Source organism: Episyrphus balteatus, chromosome 2 (genome assembly GCF_945859705.1).
Source record: "Episyrphus balteatus chromosome 2, idEpiBalt1.1, whole genome shotgun sequence".
NCBI lineage: Eukaryota > Metazoa > Arthropoda > Insecta > Diptera > Syrphidae > Episyrphus > Episyrphus balteatus.
Genome location: NC_079135.1, coordinates 8803816 through 8826278, shown reverse-complemented (window position 1 = coordinate 8826278; position 22463 = coordinate 8803816). Strand labels below are relative to the sequence as shown.

At 33.6% G+C, this 22463-nt stretch overlaps 1 protein-coding gene across 2 annotated transcripts; it reads right to left on the bottom strand.

Annotated features, from left to right (window-relative positions):
- Positions 1-407: 407 nt before the first annotated feature.
- On the bottom strand, positions 408-11562 carry LOC129909980 (H(+)/Cl(-) exchange transporter 5). Of its 2 annotated transcripts, none has more exons than XM_055987179.1 (14): positions 11443-11562; positions 11012-11293; positions 6332-6575; positions 4372-4398; positions 4170-4309; positions 3902-4105; positions 3206-3838; positions 2923-3137; positions 2649-2863; positions 2332-2582; positions 2172-2272; positions 1944-2107; positions 1666-1879; positions 408-1100 (listed from the first exon to the last, which is right to left on the bottom strand). In XM_055987179.1, exons 2-14 carry the CDS (start codon positions 11096-11098, stop codon positions 1010-1012), a joined length of 2586 nt encoding a protein of 861 aa, XP_055843154.1. In that variant the 5' UTR covers positions 11099-11293; positions 11443-11562; the 3' UTR covers positions 408-1009. The 2 variants fall into 2 exon arrangements, with proteins under 2 accessions (XP_055843154.1, XP_055843155.1); XM_055987180.1 differs by having other exon boundaries at positions 11012-11099; positions 11443-11561.
- Positions 11563-22463: the final 10901 nt, after the last annotated feature.

The following is a 22463-nucleotide window of genomic DNA, read 5'->3' as shown; positions in this document are numbered from 1 at the left end:
ACTTTCATTGAAAAAGTTCTTTACTTTATTTATTCATAAACAAATTATTAAAAACACTTGTTTTATCAACTTTATACCTTTGTATGTCAAAAGAAACTGGTGTGTTCTGAATCTTAAAAGCTTACTGTTCGATGCAGTGCTAAGAAATGGCGAGAAACTTAAAATAAAAATGTTAATACAACGGTTTTTTTAAATTTTTATTATTTGATCATTTTGACGAAAATACTTTTTATCCTCTGATCATTGGTATATTTCATTCTTTTACTATTTACATATTATTTTTTTTTTAAATATAAATTACTATGATTATCATTTAGTTTAAATATTTTGTTTTTTTTAGTTTTTCACAGATAATGATAATTATATAAATGGGGCTAAGATAAACAAAATAAAAAAAAACTGCAAAATGAAACCAAAAACCCGGTATTTCTAATTATTTACTTGTTTTATTGTAATTTTCAAACGTTTACATAATAAAATCACAGTCAGAGAAGTGGGCAAATTGAATTCTCTTTTGTAAATTAAAATTTAATGACATTTTTACTTATTTCCTTTTTAAAGCGAAGACAATAATTATAACAGTAAGGTACAAATAATACAAATTGATTTAAATAAATGTCAATTAAGCAATTAATTGTTTTGATTATAATATATAACTAGCCCCAACAACTCTTGTAAAAAAAAATAATTAACAAATTGAATCATAGAAAATCTCTCTCAGATAATTATATTTATATGAGGTTTTATAGAATAAGTTTTGTTGTCTATTATACATTTTTCCAAGTGCAGATTATAAATTTTATATTAATAGTAAATAATAAAAAAATATATATAAATATACTTAATATTCGTTTATAAACATAATTTGCTATTTGATTTTTTTTAAACTAATCAAAAATAATGAATATTTTTTTGCATGCTTTTGAGTAAATAAATTATAACAGTTTTTTTTTCTTCTTCCAATACCATTGTTTTGCTGCTTATGGAAATTAAAATGATGGTAATGGCCTTAATTGAACAAGACTGTGTTGGGATCTTCATTATCCATTTGCTTAACATGTCGAAGGACATCTTTTTTGGTGATAACGCCAAGTAATCGACTAAAAAAAGATATAGAAAATAAATATTTGTCCTGTAACTGTTATACATTTTTCACAAGAAACAATGGCGTTCAATAGTTTATACCGCTAATTTTGTTTACGAATTATACAAAACTGTTATACAAAACAAATCAGGAGAAAGTCTTATGAGTGTGTCTCAGCTATGGATGAATGATATTGGAGGAGATTGGGTGGGAAGGAGTGTTCCCAAGAAGACACTCTCAACAGATACGCTAGCGGAAGAATTCAATAAGGGAATTAAGGGTAGCTATACTTTTCCAGTTAGTTTGCATTCCAGAGCACATTCAGCAAGGAAATGCTTTGAGATGAAAACAAGTAATGTCTAAAAAATGCCAGAAAAGTTTGAAAAAGCGGGTATTTGTGTGTGGCTTTGTGATAAGAGGAAGGCTCAGACATGAGCTCTGAATATGTTTTTTGAGCGCACTATCGCAATCCGTACCTCGGCAAAATTTATAAATATTACGCTGATTTAATTCATCAAAACGCAAAATATCTAATAATCATGGTTAGGCGCGAAAAAAACCTTACTAAATTAAAAACTTACCCATTATGCGTAACAAGTGTTTGCCTAAGGCCTAACTTTCGGAACATATCCACAACAGTTTCCATTGGAGTTTGATCGGTCACTGTAATTGGTGCCATATCAAGAATTTTCTTTAATTTCAATGGTGGTGGGCCTAGATTTTGTACTGGCGTTGCTGATGTAAATAATACCACTGAAGCGCTATTGATGCCTTCAATAAGTCTTTTAGCATTTCCTATTAATTTAAAACAAATAATACTTTGTAAGTGAAAATTCTATAAATAAAAAGAAAACCTTACCGATTGCCAAATTTAAATCCCTCCGCAAAACAAAACCAACTAAATATTGATTCTCCTTTGACACCACAACTGGATATCCATTATGTTCGGTTTCTTTGAGGAGAGATTCAATATCATCGACCGTCATTGAGTCTTGTGTTATAACCGATAACGTTTCATTTCTCCTAAAAAACAATAAGACAAAATTTTGTTAAATGATCAATGGCTTTTGATTTTTCATTCACTCACTTTGGTTGCATAACATCAGCTGCTAAAGTTGTATGGGCAAACTCATCTTTACTATCCAAGAAAGGATAACCATTCAATGCAATATGAGCATCATAAATACCCTAAAATTAAGAAACAAACTGTTATAAAAAAGGATGTTCTATGTGTCTATATTAAATACCTGTCTTCCAAGAGCATCGCCAACCCATTTCGATGCCATAGCAGCTGCCATTAATGGTACAATATAACCCACTCCTCCAGTCAACTCAAACATAATGACTACAAGGGAAACTGTCATTCGGGTTACACCGCCTAGTACGGCTGCAGCTCCTACCATTGCGTACAATCCGGGTGTTATTAGATTATTCCCCGTGGCACATTCACCCATAAAGAACCAAAGTGTTGGGTAATTGTAAGCCAATTGCTCGACACCTTCAATTCAATAATACAAATTTATAAGAAATAAATTCAAAATTTAAATTAAAAAAAAAACATTACCTATTCCAACAATTCGTCCCATAATTGCTCCAAGCAATAAAGAAGGAATAAATAAACCACAAGGAACCTTCATGCCAAAAGTGAACACCGTCAAAGCTAGTTTAAGGAAAAAAGCCAAAATAAGTAACCAAATGGCTTTGTATACACCAGGACCAGGTTCTGCGACTTCTATTGCTGCCGCCAAACCACCTGTTACGTTGTGGCGGGTGTAGTCACTTTAGAAAAAAATTATGTTTGACCGAGTTTTAATTGAAAAAAAGATGTTTTAAAATACCATAAAGGAGTACTATCATTAGCTCCACATTGACTAAATAGTAAATAAATCAACTCATTCATATTCATTCTGGTATATGGATTGGGATAGCATATAATCCCTGTGACTAAAGTCACTACCAAAACTTCCACAACTGGATATTGACCTAATTTACTGAATTTCCTATATCTGCACCACCACAGATTGGCTTTGATAAATACTGTTCCAGTTATTCCCTGAAAAAAAAAAAAATATCATTAAAATTATTTTATAAAGCAAAATGAATAAAGTAAAACACTGTTACCCCTAAAACACCAAGCAATACAAATGGTATCAATTCAAAGAATATCCATGGTTTATTGTATTCGACGAAAAACAACACTGAATGCTCATTGCCAAATGGTGTAATTGATCGCAAAACAAAAGCTGCTATCAAAGCACAAAAGAATGATCGCCAAAGTGTTTTCAATGGGAAATAATATGAAACTTCTTCCAAACTGAAAAGTACTCCACCGATTGGTGCCACGAAAGCCACCGAAACACCAGCTGCTGAAGCTGCAGATAGAATTTCACGCTTTTTTGCCTCATTGCGTCCATATTTGGGAAAAAGATGAGAGAATATATTTCCTATACAACTAGCGATATGAACCATTGGACCTTCTTTGCCCAAAGTTAGCCCAGCCGATACGGATAACATTAGACCGACCGATTTGATAAGCAATGTCCATTTCCCCAGATAGCCACGAATAATGAATCCAGAGAGGATGGTTTTTATTTCGGGAATACCTGAACCGCATGCATACGGAGCAAACATTCGGACAAGTGATGCACTTAGAGAAGCAAATAAAAGTGCCCACATTATGTAGAGTAGATAAGAGACGATATAAGATCCAGCTCCACTTCGTGATCGACCGAATATTTCAGGCCATGTTTTCCACTGAAAAATTAAATATTTTGTATATTAAATGTATCTAATAGATAAATCTAAAAAAAAATTAACCGTTGTGCAATTTCCTTCCTCAAAAACACTTTCTTTAGATGGCCAACAGCATTGTTCTCTGTTGAGCCAGAATGCTGGAGGACATATTCCGTGCTTTAGGTCAGACATCCAACTTGCTCCAATATCAACCATACCGGCAACCAAACCAGCAGCGATACCCACAAGAAGAACGCACAACCAACCTGACCAAGCATCATGAGCTCCCTTTAATTAAAATAAAATAAAATTAGATTCATAATTGTGTAGAGATAAAAAAGTACGCTTTTACTTTTATTAAATCCCAAAGTGAATCCTGTCGTTTCTTTACTATGTATCTATGTCGCATGCGATCTCTAGCAATATCTCGCTGCCAGTCTATTGTGTGAAAATCATCATATTGTCCAATGCCAGGTATATCTTCATGGGGTTCTGTAAATAATTAACAAGTTGTAAACAATAATATGCAAAAGAAAGAAAATAAATGTTTTTACCTTGGGAACCATAAAATGATATTGCTCCTGAAAATAGAAGTAAATATTTATTTGTAGTGCCGGGTTCAAGAAAAAACAAAATAAAAAATAATTTTATTGCGCGATTGGAACGAGTGGTCTATAGTCTATTAATAATACAAATAAAATCCAGGACTAGGTCGCACGTACTTGATCTTTAAGTTGAAATTACTATAATATATAGCTTTCCATACGCAAATGATGTTATGTAACTTAAAAATGCATAGTACGAAAGCAAGGTGAAGAGTTCTCGGCTTGACACATTTGTATTGATTTAATCAGCGAAAAATAAATATAATAAAACACGGCAAAGGCTTTTGTGTCAAAAGCTCATAAGTGGGATTATGTACAAAAAATTGTTTCCTATCTTTCTATTCTTTCTAACTAGTGCAGTATGCATTTAAAAGACTTTAGGTCTTAAAGACATATAGTTAAAATTAATATTATTACCATATGATTATTTTCAAATTTGTATCTCTATTGGTTTGGTAACAAGAAGTTTTTGAAAAATCATCCTCGTATTTAGTCGTTAAAATGAAGGTTTAAGAACAAGGGTTCGAAACTTAGAACTACTATCACATTTTGCTATCACAGACTTAATAAATGACAACAGTGTATGCGCAGCTGATAGTATCGATGTCTTTATTGGTGGTTCATCGTTGAGTTTATTTTTTGCTGAATGCGCAGACTTTCCAAAGTATAGCGGGTGGACAACATCAAAATTTTTGACAAGGAAAACCGGACCTCCACCCGCTATACTTTGGAAAGTCTGCATAGCGTATTCAGCAAAAAATAAACTCAACGATTAAGCACTAAGAAGACATTGATAATATCAGCTGCGCATACTGTGTTGCCATTTATTAAGTCTGTGATAGCAAAATGTGATAGCAGCTCTAAGTATTTCTTGTCGCGTTTTGTTAGTTTTTTTTTTTGTTAATTTAGTAAATTCAAGTCTTTTTCTGTTAATTTATTAAAATATTAAAACATGCATTTAAATATTCAATTTTAAAATTCATTTAAGTTCCATAAAATTAAAAAAACTCCTTGCATTTTTCAAAAAAAAACTAACAATCATTTAAATATATTTTTGAAATTTTGTCAAATAAAATAAAAATCCCTGAGGAAGCCGGAAAGAAACCGGCGAAACGTAGGGTAGCAAAAAGGTGAATTAATGTTTTCTTATTTACATCCAAGATAAAAGATCTTTAAAGCCCAAAACAAATTATAAAACTTAATGTTTAATTATGTTTATGTTTTCGTTTTTTTCTAAATAATAATATAAAATTGTTATCTAAGAAAACCTTTTATATTAAAACATGGCTAAATGAAAGCATAATAACAGCTTTTAACGAATTTGTTTGTCATCATGTTTCTTTTTGATATAAAATTGGTTATAATTTATGAAGAAGTAAAAATGGATTATTTTATAAGTTAGGAAGAATTATTGCAAATATTTTTTTAAGAACAAATAGAGCATCACGCACTTCTTCGAGTAAAATAACTTTTGCATTGCATAAAATACATCAAATGTAAATTGCACTATTCACAAGAGCGATAAGATTATTAAATGAAGAACAATACTTTAATTCATTAAAATTCTCAGTTTAGATATCATTACTCTATGAAAGCATTTTCCGTTTGACACAAATTCGTGTTATATTCACTTGAACTTATAATAAAGGCACCTTATTATTTACTGATGATCATCATCATTAACTAGTTATCTTGTATAAAACCTGTTATTCAAACAATAACATAAAAGATATAATTGCAAGATATAATAATTTTACATTTTTGTTCATTACCACCTCAAAAGTTAAACGAGTTTAAAAGATTTTTTAGAATCATATTCTAATAAATAAAATCAACAAATATAAAATTAAATAAACTTAACAAGTTACTAAATATTTTAAACAAAGAAGCACAAAGTAGGTACACTCACCATCTGGATCGTTATAATCATTACTTCCAAAAGCACTATGAGTTGGCACATGAGATCGATCCATTTCTGTGTTTCGGCTGGCGGCGTTGTTTAAATTCGTATTTGAATTAGCTTCAATTGGACTTGTGCGTGGTGTGATATCAATCATTTCATCATCATCTGCAGCAGCAGTTAGTGATGTTGTTGTCGTAGCAGCCAATGGATGTTGCTGTTGAATGTCTGCCTCTGTGTTATGACCGTTTGACTGCAAATTTATTTGATGTAGTATTAACGACAAGCCAAATTGGCGATACTAAATTGTTGTTGATATATGAAATAATATTCAAAGAAGTTGGAGAAATCAGTTAAAAAAAAATTAATGATTTTATCGGGTTGTAACTTCGTTTCTATACCTATAGAAGTGTACACCTCATCCTCGGGTTAATAACATTTAAAGCGTGATTCTTTTTTTGAGGGGAAAAAAAAATAAATTGTTCCTATTATAATAATAAAAAAAATGGATAAAGGTTTTTTTTGCGACTGTGGAAGTGATTAACAATAAGAGACCTGTCATATAAACATTTACAGCCTCAACGGCCGATTTAAGGAGAATTAAAATAAAATAATAAAACATGAGTTAAATGCACCTCACTAGGTCGCAGGTATTGGTAATAAATAATTTTTAATCATTAAGAAAATATCAATGATCATTACTTAGTAACGAATAGATTGTAATAGTCAGGGAGGCAAACTGATAGAATTAGTCAAAGCGTTAGCAGAACTCGTTTAATAGATTTTTATAGGGACCTATTATGACTAGCGAGTCGAACGTTCGACTCAAGTCGAACGATTTGGGAAACACTCATATCGTCGTATTCCGATTAGGAAACTTCGACGATCAGCCCGCAATGCAATCAAAATTAAGAAAATGGTGTGAAAAAAAATCTTTTTTTAAAACGCTAATTCGCTTATTAAAAACTCAATATCTTTGATTCGCCAAATTTTTCGCAAGACATAAAGGACTCATAACTTCGTGTGGCGTGATGGAATTAGTTATCGCTTTTTGATATTATGATTTCTTAAAAGCATACACTTTCTTATGAGAAGAATTGTCATTTGCACACTTGCAATGCTTATGGGGAATAAACAATCTTGTAATAGGACAGGCAATTCTATTAAAGAGTTGCAAGGTTCCTCAAGGAAATGGCTATTGTTATGATTGAGTAGACTACAGCATGTATGCCAGAAATCCAACTTTCAAGAAATTTATCAGATAAAAAATATTTAACAAACTGTAATAAGTTGTAGCTAGAAAAATCAATACAAATAAAATGCGTACAAATCGGTCTTGCATTTACTCTTGTAGTTAAGTTCAAAGTAAATTTATTTTAGACCGCAACGCCATATTTCCGCTATGCGATTTTTATGAGAAAAACTAAAGAAGCAGTTCGTCAGAATCACTAAGAACGTTACGTACCCCAAAATTGATCCAAATCTTTAGAGCCGTTTTATATAATCTTTAATAATCGAAAACGTTATATGGAAAATATCTGTTGTAAGAAAGATATTAAAAAAATTCAAATCACTGGTCTTGGAAATCAGGCCAAATCTTCAGTACCAAGTTTGAACCAAATCTATTAATCCGTTTAGCCAGCCCGATGTACAGATGGGCCCACAGACTATCGGACGGCAAGACCATTTTTTTTTTTTTTTTTTGAACATCTGCACTATCGTAATGTTGGTTTTGATTTAAACCTCGAATTTTTTTGAAAACAAAACCATTACCATTTGTATTTACCACCTTGTATGCTCTTTAACCTTCAGGAGCTTATACTATACATGTTCTATATTCCTATCTGTAAAGTTTGAAGTTCAACATTACTCATCGGCATACAAACAGAAGATCAGTGGTCAAACATAAGTTCAAATGTTATACAAACCTACCATTAATGTATTTGGAGTAAATCATTACACACAAAACGTTGTTAAGCATATTGTTTTTAAAGTAAATAATAAACAAGAAGATCTTAATTGATCTCAAAGTAAAATTTAAAATCATTTATCGGAATATAAAAGTAAACACATGTGTTGAATGATCCACGAAATCTATCTCATTGTACCGAAATTACTTAAAAATCTATCAGTATCTTACAGTATCTATAAGTGAATGTATCTTTTAAAGAGAGTAAAATTGAATTTTTAGTCAAGACGCGAGATCTCAAATTAAATTGAATACATAAAAGCAGTAAGATATCATATTATTTTCGCAGCTTTATAAATAGTTTCAATTTTGCAATTTTATTTTAAAGTTAAGAGTAGTTCGGTATGCTTTCTTTTTAAGATTTATTTTTTTTTTTTTGTACAAATCAAACCCGAAATGTTTCAATAATTTGTTGTCTCTTTTTTCTGTAATTTTATTCTCTTAAACTGTTGGTTGCGGCAAATCTGGTGTCGACACTTACCTTACATAGGAGAAACGCAATGACCGTAATATAATAATTGTGGTTATTTCGTCCTAGTGGTGGCTTGCTGCTCGCACCTCTAATCTGAACACATTAGCACTGCAGGAAAAAATTGACATTCATTACAGCTGTCATACAAAATTACATATTAAGCTGCGGTTTCATTGGTGACAAAGTTATCAATTTTAATTCGATAATTGATTCCTCCCAGCGAACACCGCGGAGAGAAAGGGGTTGCAAAATTTTAGTCCCATTAGAGATCATGACAATCTTCGACATAAAAAATAGTGACTGGCTGATAAGTAGCATTAGGTTTCATAGATTAAGGATCGACACAGGAAAGGCGAATTTCAGGCAGTCGAACCGCCGACAAAACTGACAAAGTGCGAGTTGGCCCAAGGCCAACCGTATTTCAAAGAGCTAAAAAATGTGGACTTAATTGATCCGGTCACATAAAGTGTAAGCATGAGGACAATCTAGCAAACAAGATCTTTCAATTCCAGCCCCAAGCAGAGACCAAGCGATAGTGGATGCTTAATCTTTTCGTCTAGACGAATATAACCGGTCGTGAAAGATTGAAGAAAACCACTTCTAAGGCAGGATTTTTTAAGGAAAAAACATTAGGTAAGTGTTTTTCTCTTTCTTTTCTTTTCTTTTCTTTTCTTTTCTTTTCTTTTCTTTTCTTTTTGTAGCAGTTAAACATTTTAGCACAATTTCAATTTCAATTTATTTCATAATGGTGTACAAATAAGACTGATTCTTTTATAGTACCTTAAGACAGGACTTGCAAGTAAAAGTTTAGATAAGTTACAATAATAAATACATACATACAATATTTTAACAAAAAAAAAAAAAAAAAAAAAAATTAAAATTATAATAGAAAATAATTTTAGTAAAAAGAATTTCATTAGATTAAATATTTTTACTTTCAATTTATTGTTTGATGAATTAAAATAGTTGAATAGTGCTTTTTTAAACTGTAAGATTCCTACTATTTGTTTTAAACTTACTGCCAAAGAGTTCCAAAGTTTGCTGGTATATACATAAAATAGTCTAGAAGAGTTCAAAAAAGTCCATAAAGGTGTAATAAGATTCAGAGTTCGGGCAGATTGCGAAAACTATATCTTTTCAAATAAATATAGCCGCGTTTTTCTTTGAATTTTTTTTTGTGTAAAAATATACAACATCTCGTATCCAGAAACTATTCAAAAGTACATCCAAGGACTAATTGATGGTATTGAGAGACATGGTCATAACCTATGCAGACTAAAAATATACCGAATTATATTATTAAAAGCAACTAACAATTTATAAAAAGAACGAGAATCAAGCTTAGCGTAAACCACTGAAGCATACTCTAGGAGAACATATTTAATTTTCGAAGACGACCGTACAAGCGACCTATAAGGTCTAATTTCCCTATACCAGGCAAACTAGGTAATCTGGTTGACTCTGTGGAATGATCATTCACTTTTTGTTGGCTTAAGAATGCAGAATTCACAAACGTAACAATCAGAATCACCTTACCCAATACCAAGCATGAAAAAGTCATTTTATATTCAAGATGTGGCAAGTGGAATGCACAAGGAAATCAAAGATTTCTTACAAGAACCACACTAATATTATAAGAAGACAAGAAAGTAAAAAAACATTCATGGAGAATATATAGAATCTGACGTTAACAAGCAATTTCATTTCACGTGACCTTGTATTCGCTTACTCAATAAATATTCCTCACAATTGTACCCCACTAACTAACTACCTACCTGCTTTATTACAAAAAAAAAAAAAATAATAAAATGAAATAGGTAAAAAGAGATGTGATAGTCAGTGATTTAATTAAGGGGGCAATCTACCTGTTAGCATTTCTAAGAGGCAAGATGTAAGTGAAGGTGCAACTCCAATATATTAACGACTGTGAAACATGATACCGAATATATAAAAGAAAAAAAAGATTGCGATTATTTTTAATGTAAAAAATGGGGCGTTTTTGTGTCTCAAATGTTTGTTGTAGGTATTCATTCATTCGTTTACGACTTACTTAATCTTATAAATCTTTAAAAACACACATTACTCTTTTAAAATTTGTTGTATACACAAAAAACAACAAAAATAAATAATACAAAAAAAATAAGACTTGAGCCAATTGATGCGTTTAAATATATTTTCAAGTAAATGCATTCCAGAACCATGATACTTTTTTTTACTCCTCTGCTTACTTGCTTAATAGTTCACTTACCTTTTTTAAAACGGATTGATATGCAGTGATATAGTTATTTCCCTCAGCAGCGACTGCTCGATTGCCTTTTAGTGGAAACTTTTCCATACTAAAAAATTTATTGATGCATTTGTTTTATATTTTTCCGAAAAATGACGACACCAAAAGTTAGAGTGTACAGTATTTATTTATTTTATTTATTTGTTATAGTTTACTTTCTTTGAAATAAAAGTCAATTTTCTATTTAATGCATTTTCTTTGCCTTTTTTTCCTTGGGTTTTTTTCGGAGAAGAAAAAGAATTTCTATTTGACAAAAAAAAACAACAATAGAAGCAAACAATGAAAAATTGTAAATTTTTCTTTTCTTTGGTCTTCAAATATTACTCTTGGTTTTGTGTTGTTTTTATTGGAATAGAGAAATAATTTTTTGTTATGATTAAGAATGTACGTACTTAGAAATTAAAATAGAATATTATGCTAATAAATAAATTATTTGGTAACTTTTTTTTTTTTAGCTAGAAAAATTTTTGTATAGAAAACTAGTGACGTGCTAAATTTTAAGCAAAGCCAAAAGGGATGACAGTTGTGACAGCTGGTTGATGACAGAAATTGTTTACTAGGGATGTAGATGAGTGAAATTTTAGGAGTTAAATGGTTGGGTTCTAATAGTTATCCAAACTAATCGGATAGTTTTGTAGTCTTTTGTTAGCCCATTTCATTTGGAGGTGATAAACTTCTACTCATGAGTGGATTAAGAGCCATTTTCTTCACTATTGCTCAACTTGAAGCAAACTCGAGAGTTGGCAAACTTGAGAGTTGACTTCAACTCGAAGTTGAACATTTTGTTTTCTTCACTTTTTTTTCTCAACTCTCGAGCTTGAACAATATCCCTGGGATATTTGTGTTTATACAAATTATGTCAGTTTCAAATTTAAAAACCAATCGAGTATGTCATTTAAATAGAAGTTCTGTATATCTGCTGCATATTTTTTTTTGTCAAAATGTCAAATTACTTTTAGTAATAAATTTAAATCGATGTTAGGTATGCATTTTGCTGTTTTTTTTTCTCTAAAAATGAATTTCAAATAAATCGTTTTTTTTTTTTTTTTGTGTAAAAGTGTGTGTGTGTGGGTGTGCCTTCAAGAGCGATGTTGATGTGATGTAAAATAAAATCGGCGGAAAATGTGTATGATAATTTTTTAATTTTATTCTCAATTGTTCCATGAAAACAGGAATAAAAAGAGTCTTTGCCAATATTTAGCATCAAAAATAATTTTGAAACAAAAATTAAAACAAAAAATATGAGTTTTGACTGACAACTCTCAAGTTTGCTCCCTCAACTTCTACTATTTTCGGAAGTTGAGCAAACCAGAAGTTGACCAACTTGATGAGAGTTGAGAATCAAAAGTTGAAACTGTCAACTTTGAGTGAAGAAAAACAAAATCTCAAGTTGAGAATAAAAATCCTCAAGTTGACTTCAACTTTTAGTGAAGAAAACGGCTCTAAAACGGTCATCTTGTACTCCATATCTCCTGGAGCAGGAGAGCGTGTGTAAATGTTAAAAAAAAACTATCTTTTCATGTCCTTTTCATCCCGTCCCTAATCAAGATCAAGACTTTGAAAAAAAACCAAAAAATCTCATCGATATCTACAAGATTTTATTTTTAGTTTTCTTATTCTTGGTTAGTTATCTAGATTACGGTGAAATCTAATGAAAATTTATGTGGTGTTATTAGCGGAGACAAATTTACAACACATTATATTATGTTTTGTATAACAGTTTAAAACATCTACTTATATTTTTACGATTATGACACACTGCTAGTATAGATACAATAATCCTTGTTTTATACCATGGTTCTCGATTTTACCTAGCATATGGTATTCTCTGACACACTTTAGGTTTTAATCTAAAACCATAATATCTACTAGAGGAGTGTGTCCTAGATATTTTCTTTCTGTAAAGCTTCTGCAGGTTCTGTACAGCTTTATAGGAGCAAAATTATTCATTTGGAAAATACTATACAAACGCTAGTGAAAGTTTTTTTTTTATGAAAAACGCGTTGCAGTTGGTTTGGAAAAGTCCTATAAAGTCAAGTGTAAATAAAATTTTACTGAACATGGCACTCTTATTTACTTATGTACAAACATGTTTTGGTTTCTTGTAACTTACATTATATAATCTGCATAGATAAAAATCAGTAAAAAAAAAAAAAACAAGAACTTTAAAAATTGGAGAACAGTTCGCATAATGCACTAACACTTTCAACATTGACTTAAAGAATTTTATTTTGGAGTCCGGCAGCTAATTTTTTAAATGTAAAATGTTCTATGTAACTTAAAAGTAGTCATTTATGTATGATGGGGTTTGAATGAGGCAAGTTGTTTTATGTCAACTAAGAACTTTATAGTACTGAGTATAAGCCATTATACCCGAAAAGTGAATGTTTGTTTGGGCCATAAATATTGTATTAAGCCAAACATTTTTGTGGACACAGTCTTGTAGCCATTGAAAAGACGAAAATTTTGATATAAAAAAGTCATTTTTTTTCATTTCTTCGACATAAAACATTATAGTTTTTAAGGAAGCGAAACGTGTGTTATATTTGAAAAAAACTTATATGTTCAAAACTTTTACATAGTCTCATGAAATAGTGAATTAAGTCTAGATCACAGATTGAGCTAAATTTTAGTTCCCGTACAAAAAATTCTCTCCACGAAACCACATGTCTTTCCATTCACATCCTGTGGTTGGCACGATTGGCGTAGTAGATTGCACTGTGCATGTGAATCTTATATGTAGAGCTGTTAGAAGTATTAGTATAGTTAGTATAGTAGTTAAGGTAATATCGTCATCATTCAAAATTCAGAGGTCTTCCAGGCAAAGATTTTCAGATTAGCAGATGAATGTCGAAGCAAAGGCAATAATGTATTTTTTTTTTAAATTAAGGTTTTTCGGATCAAAGCTTGGCAGTTCACCGCAAAGCCTGTGGGAACGTTGGAAGTGATGAACACTCCTAAGTCCTAACCTTAATATATGCTGCATGACAAATCTTCCAAATTTTTGTTCAGAAGACTTCTGGTCTTTACAAGTAGACGTTATTACCTTAAACTTGATACTAAATAAAGTCATCTTTCAATTCCAATTTGAAATTTTCTTTAGTTCTATAAATTTGGTGATTATACGAACATAATGTAACGATGAATTACCGAACTACTTTTAAGATAAAAGTCTGAACACACTACCTGCTACAGTAAAGGTAGAAATGTGAACGGACCTTTAGTAATTAAGAAACTACCCTCTGAACGCATCCAAAGAAATTCCCTCGACTGCTGAATATCCCAAAATATCCCACTGGACTGGAAGTATGAAGCGCCCCCTCTTGGAAAGGAAGCTTCGAGAAGCAAAGACGAGAACCTTCGAAGACATTCTCGAATTCCGAATTTCAGGTATAAAAGGGCAGCGTGGACACCGACCGGATACAGTTTAATCTTGAATGTGAAAGAGTACAGTACAAAGTGAAATAAAGTGTTGGAAATTGTTAGTAGTAAATAAAGTGATTGAAAAGTGTGTTTGTTTGAGCGAATAATAAAAGTAAATTGATTTGAAATAAAGTGTGTTCTTATTTGAACGGAAAGATAAGTGGAAGTTAAAATAAACGAAATAAGTTTTATTGTGAACCCGGAATAAAACATTACATTGGTGTCAGAAAAGTGGAATAAAACTTATTTATTTGTGCGAATCAGATAATTTCGCGAATAAAATAAAAAGTGCGCGTGTGTTTTAACAATAAACAAAGTGTAAAACATTTTGAAATAAGTAAAAGTGCTCGCGTTTTGAAAAGTTAAAATGGGTAAGACATTGAATCAGTTAAGTTTGACTGAGCTGAAGGCGGAATTAACTAAACGAGGTCTTCCTACTGCTGGATCGAAAAATGACCTCATTATTCGCCTGCAGGATTATTTAACCCAGAAAAACGAAGATTTGGATACATTTCAATTCGAAGTTGAAATGGTAGAAGAACGAGTAAGTACTAGTTCCGATATGTCATCCATGATGGCTGTTCTCCTTGCAAAATTTGAAGAACAGAAAGATCAAATGGAACAGCAACGTAAAGAACAAAAGGATGAACAGAAAAATCTTCTTGAACAAATTGAGACACAACGCAATGAACAAAGAGAACAAATGGAACAACAACGAACAGAGCAAAAGAGTGAACAACAGAATCTTCTCGAAAAAATTGAGAAACAACGTACCGAGCAAAAGAGTGAACAACAGAATCTTCTCGAAAAAATGGAGAAACATCTAGAAGAACATCGCGATGAGCAAAAGAATCTTCTAGAAGAACAGAAAAATCTTTTAGAGGGAAAGCTTGGTGATTTCGAGAAGAAGTTCACTGCTCTTGACGAGCGTGTTGAAGAAAACAAAGAAAAGCTGTTGGCAATGCACACAAAGTTCGAAGAGAAATTCCAAGACATTACTAAAGAGTTGGACAAGGTTCGAAAAATTAAGGCCCGAGAAAGTTCTGGTGAGTATTCAAAGAAGAAGGAAATGCATCCACCAACCTTTGATGGACAAAGTTCTTGGTCGATCTACAAGAAACAGTTTGAGGCAGCTGCCACAACAAATGGCTGGGATGACAAAGACAAATGTATAGCGCTGACTCTTGCTCTTAGAGGTCCTGCTGCTGAGTTGTTACAAACTTTACCACCAGAAAAGAATGGTAACTTTAACGCTCTTGTCCAGGTCATTGAAAAACGCTTTGGAGATGGCCATATGCAGGAAGTCTTCCGCGTCCAACTCAATACAAGAGTCCAGAAAAGAGGAGAAACTCTGCAACAACTCCAAGCAGATATTGAAAGGTTAGCTCATCTGGCATATCCGACAGCAGGAGACGACATTATCAATCAGTTTGCGACAGAAGCCTTTGTACGTGCTGTATCTGATATAAATCTTCAGCGAGCAATTCGAACAGCTGGAAAACGTTCCCTTCCTGAAGCATTAGCGTTTGCACTCACTATGGAAGCAGCAGAACAGGCTTCTCAAGGCGTTCATCGGGTAAGAGAAGTTACAGTGGAGGAATGCTCTTGTCAAAAACTCGCATTCCAAAGAAACCAGCGAGACGGAGCTGCTCGATGCTGGAACTGTAACAAGACAGGACATCTCCAGCGGCAGTGCAGATTGCCACCAAGAAGAAGTGCTTGCCAGCACTGTGGAAACAGGAATATTGCCCAACAACAGGTAAGCGATACAACCAACACTCATCCTCAACTTGATTCCCATTCGGGAAACGAGTAAGAACCAACTTCGAGGGGCAGAAGCTGGTTTCTGGTATCGATGGCCCCAGAACCACAATTCAAGTCTCACAAACTAAACGAGACAACAAAAGTCTGACAGTAGAGGCAACCATAAACAATAACCAACACGTGGCTACAATTGACACCGGTGCCACCGCCTCTATTGTACGAAGAGACTTGGTAAAGATGACGTGGCTACATAACATCAACAGCTATCGTCTGAAGACCGCCACAGGAGAAGCAGCAAGAGTGTACGGAGAAGTTCGTCTTGAGATCCGTATAGCAGAACTAAAGTTTTTACATGTGTTTTTGGTGGCAGATATATGTGACGAGTGCATCATTGGAATCGACTTTATGAAGGAGCATGGAATCATTTTGGATATCGGTAATCAAGTCCTGAAATACAGAAATGTAGAGATTCCAATGGTCTATGGCAGCGAAAACTCAACAACAATTAGAACTGTCATCAAAGAAGACATGTGCCTGCCTCCTTCTTCAGAAGTTTTTGTGTGGACGAAGTTAAAGGGGAACTGTGGAAACCATCGATACCTCATGGTCGAACCAGAAGTTGAGCAAAGTTCCGAAAACATCATCATCGGGAAGACTCTTGTGGCACCAAAGAACAACATGGTACCTGTACGGATACTTAACATCAAACCGTACCCAATCAAGCTTAAGAAAGGAGAAGTTGTTGGGCAATGTGAATCTGTGTCCGCAATAACTAAGATCAACGAGATGGACACACAGATGACTATGAACTCTGAGAAACTAAAGACTCAAATTCTCAAATCAGACAACTTGAGTCAACATCAGCTTAATGTTGCTGGAAGGCTTCTTCATGAATATGCTGATATCTTCTCTTCACCCAGCGGGCAATACGGCCGAACACAACTGGTGCAGCATCGAATCGATACAGGAGACGCTAGGCCGATTCGTCAACCAGCAAGACGTCTCCCCTTGGCCAAACAAAGTGAAGTTGAAGAAATGATATCGACAATGAAGAAAGACGGGCTGATCGAAAATTCCAAAAGCCCTTGGGCATCACCGGTAGTTCTCGTCAAAAAGAAGGATGGAAGCACTCGATTTTGTGTCGACTACCGCAGGCTGAATGATGTGACGAAGAAAGACAGCTACCCACTGCCAAGAATCAGCGATACTCTAGATGCAATGGAAGGAGCACAATGGTTTTCGACTTTGGATTTGAAGAGTGGCTACTGGCAGGTAGAAATCCATCCAGAAGATCGAGAAAAGACGGCTTTCTCCACAGGAAATGGTCTGTGGCAGTTCAATGTCATGCCGTTTGGGCTATGTAATGCCCCAGCTACTTTTGAGCGCTTAATGGAGTGCGTTTTAAATGGATTAACCTGGAAATCTTGCCTAGTCTATTTGGATGATGTCATCGTTTACGGGAAAACATTTGATGACCATTGTGAAAACCTAAAGGCTGTATTCCAGAGGCTACGAGAAGCACATCTTAAGTTAAATCCAAAGAAATGTGCACTTTTCAAGACCGAGGTTAAATATTTGGGGCATATCATCTCATCCCAAGGAGTAATGACTGATCCAGAAAAAGTTGACACTGTGAAGAATTGGCCAACCCCTCAGGACAAGCATCAACTTCGGAGTTTCCTCGGTCTGGCAACGTACTATCGACGGTTCGTGAAGGATTTTGCGAGAATCGCCAAAAGCTTGCACCAGCTTACGGAGAAGGGTAAACCCTTTAAATGGTCAGGTGAGTGTGAGAAAAGCTTTCAGGAACTGAAGCTACGGTTATGTGAAGCTCCTGTGTTGGCCTATCCGACTCCAGGCAAACAATTCATCATTGACGCAGATGCAAGTAATGTTGGAGTTGGTGCTGTTTTATCGCAAGTTCATGACGGAGAAGAAAAGGTCGTTGCCTATTTCAGCAAGGTACTCTCGAAACAAGAAAGAAACTATTGCGTGACCAGAAGGGAACTTCTAGCTCTGGTATTGGCAACAAAGCACTTCCATAAGTACATCTATGGACAGAAGTTCCTTCTTCGCACAGATCATGGTGCACTAAATTGGCTTTTGAACTTCAAAAATCCAGAGGGTCAAGTAGCAAGATGGATCGAGATACTCCAGACGTATCAATGTCAGATTCAACATCGAAGAGGAAAGCTACATTCAAATGCAGACGCATTATCTCGGCGCCCGTGCAAGCAAGACTGCAAGCATTGCACACGGCTAGAGGAAAAGGAAGTTGTCGCTGTAAGAAGAACGAGAGCTGATCCCATTTGCGGCTGGAGTAATGAAGAACTCAGGATGGCCCAACAGGAAGATTCGGACATCGAACCCATCCTTGCATGGAAGGAACATGAAGAGAAACCAGAATGGGCCGACATCTCCGACCGAAGCCCCAATCTCAAAGCATATTGGGCACAATGGGACTCACTTCATGTGCAAGAAGGGTTACTCAGGCGTAAGTGGGAATCCGCAGATGGTAAATCTTATGTAATGCAACTAATCGTACCTCAGTCAAAGGTTAATGATGTTCTCCGAGAGATGCACGAGGGAACTTCTGGAGGCCATTTAGGCATCAACAAGACGCTGGAAAAGGTACGCCAGCAATTCTACTGGTTACGTATGAGAGAAGACGTTGAAAAGTGGTGCCGAAAATGTGATACTTGTGCCGCTAGCAAAGGACCAGCTAGAAAAATGCAAAGCAAGATGCATCAGTACAATGTGGGCACACCTTTTGAGAGGATTGCAATAGACGTGGCAGGTCCTTTTCCCGAAACCAACAAAGGAAACCGGTATATCCTCGTAGTGATGGATTACTTCAGCAAGTGGCCTGAGGCATTTGCCATCCCAAACCAGGAAACCAAAACAGTTGTGGATAAGATTGTCTTTCATTGGGTGAGCAGGTTCGGAGTACCCATGGAACTTCATTCCGACCAAGGAAGGAACTTCGAATCTAAGATTTTTCAAGAGGTTTGCTCACTCCTTGGCATCAAGAAGACGCGAACAACACCGCTTCATCCACAATCTGATGGGATGGTTGAGCGATTTAACAGGACACTTAAAGAACACCTGTCAAAAGTAGTCAACGATAATCAACGAGACTGGGATCGACATATTCCATTATTCTTGATGGCTTATAGAAGTGCAACACATAGTTCCACTGGACATACACCATCGGAAGTCCTTTTTGGTTCTACAATACGGCTGCCAAGTGAGATAAAATTCGGATGTGTTCCAAATGAGCCACAGGAAATAGATGAGTATGTTGATAACCTGAAAGAAACACTGGCTGACATTCACCAACGGACAAGGACAAATATAAAAGCGTCTAGTGACAGGATGAAAACAAGATATGACGCGCGAGCGACAGCAACAGGGTTTCAAGAAGGAGAACTTGTGTGGTTTTACAATCCCCACCGACAAAAGGGACTATCACCGAAGCTACAACAAAACTGGGAAGGCCCTTACACAGTAATAACCAGAATCAACGACGTGGTTTACCGTATACAGAGAGGGGTAAGAGGCAAATTAAAGGTAGTTCATTGTGACCGTTTACATCGTTATAATGGTGAAAGTAGCAATGGAGTTGTTCGGGACGAACAATCCTAAGAGGGGGGCAATGTAACGATGAATTACCGAACTACTTTTAAGATAAAAGTCTGAACACACTACCTGCTACAGTAAAGGTAGAAATGTGAACGGACCTTTAGTAATTAAGAAACTACCCTCTGAACGCATCCAAAGAAATTCCCTCGACTGCTGAATATCCCAAAATATCCCACTGGACTGGAAGTATGAAGCGCCCCCTCTTGGAAAGGAAGCTTCGAGAAGCAAAGACGAGAACCTTCGAAGACATTCTCGAATTCCGAATTTCAGGTATAAAAGGGCAGCGTGGACACCGACCGGATACAGTTTAATCTTGAATGTGAAAGAGTACAGTACAAAGTGAAATAAAGTGTTGGAAATTGTTAGTAGTAAATAAAGTGATTGAAAAGTGTGTTTGTTTGAGCGAATAATAAAAGTAAATTGATTTGAAATAAAGTGTGTTCTTATTTGAACGGAAAGATAAGTGGAAGTTAAAATAAACGAAATAAGTTTTATTGTGAACCCGGAATAAAACATTACAATAATATGACCCATATAGTACAGAATATAGTCCCAAAACACTAGTAAATTTCATTCTCAAAACTAGCCTTTTTTTTTACAGATGATTAAGAACTCTCCTTTTATATACATATATTGTATTCTAATAAATGCAGAACATACAAATTAATATTTAATTTAAATTTATATCTACTAAGTTTCAAAATTATCTTTACCAGTGTTCGAAAAGAATAGATACAAAAAAGCATGACGAAAAAATTAATTCCATAATAATATCATATCCCTTTTTTAGAAAAATTGAAAAAAGCTTAAAAATTTTATAGTAAAAATGAATACATTTTTGATAAAATAAATTTTGTTGTACGAGGATAAGAAGTTATTTGTTTTATTTTATAATTATAAAACTCGTACAGAAATTCCAACTATAATTCTATACGAATTGCTAAATAATTTTAAATATTTTGATTTTAACGGTCACTATGGCTCACTATGGAACATTTTATTCTATTAGAAAAACTTTAAAGTCATTTCTATTTCTAAACAAAAAATTAAACCATTAATATACATACATACGTATGCATATGAACCAAATTCCCTTGAATGTAAAAAGTTGGTTATTCAAAATTAATCACAATGAGGTAGTGTGCCATGTGATTAGACTTGAATAAATGTCTGAGTCTAATTTTAAGATGTACTCAGTAAAATTGATATTTTTTTTTATTATGAACTTACCCTTAAACATTTATTTCAAAATACATGTTATTGGTATCATCGTTTACGTCCAATTTTTCAATAACCATTAGCAAAAATGTATCTGAGAATGTATAGACAAAAAACATCTTATTCGCTTTAAACAATCAAAATGAAACCCTTAAACCTAAGTTGAAATTTTTCATAACTCTTGAGAGTCATGACCACTTTTTTTTTAGGTATTTTAATTAAATGCTTATTCATTACGAAAAACAATAAACTATAAACAATTTAGATATATTCAAAAATAATTCAGACAAATTAAAATCACTTGAATATGTTTTATAACACATTTTTACAGACACCACTTATGGTTTTATCATCCACTCACAGCAGTAATTTCAAAACTATGAACTCAAACAAATTTTATAACATAACCTTATCATATTCACATTAGTATCAATTGTCTTTTTTTATTTACAAAAGAATCGAATAAGTGCGTTAAATATACATACATATATTCAAATAATTTAACATAAAACAAACAAAACTCACGTTTAATAAACCTACCACACTTTTGTCCTAGTTATCTTTTTTTTCATCATCACAGTATGTCCTATCAAGAACAAATGATGAATTTGCGTCTAACAAAACCAAAATGTAATAAAAAAGAAACAAAAATACATATTTGCATTCGGCAAATGAAGTTTTATTATAACCAAGATAAATAAAATAAATCGAGGCTCCATCATCCTTTCACCTGCAAAAATAAGGCACTTGTCACTAGCAGAATAGACCAAGCTGTGATGATAAATATCACATCCCCTCGATTGTTAGTTAACATTTAAAAGAAATGTATCAATTCAAATGAAACGCTGTTGCTGGTGGGTTAAGCGACAGATTACAGAAAAAGGGATGATAAAATAAGCACATTTCAACTCTTTATCTCTTTTTCTGTATGAGGGTTTCAAAGCTTTCTTGGAATACATTTTTTGTTATTATGTAAACAACTTTTTGAAGTTCTGTAACCCCCTAATAATTTGGATATTTAAATTCTGTGTTCTGAAAACGTAATAAATAGTAGAGTAACTAAAGCAAATTATTAGGGAACCCGGCCGAACAGCTCTGATTTTGACGATTTTCTTTTTCAAACGTAGGTAATTAAAAATACTTTAAAGTCTATAGATTAAAAATTGCCGGTGTTGCCGTATTGTTTTTTAAAATTAAAATTAATTTTTTTTTAACAAAACCATTTTTTTTGCATAAATTTCATAAAACAAATGATAGCAAAAGATTCTCTAGGTAATTTAAGGAAAATACATAAAAGGCAGTAAGGGACAATCTTCCATCGTTTAAGCGATAAATGCAATTTTCTAACATTCTGACCTCAAACACA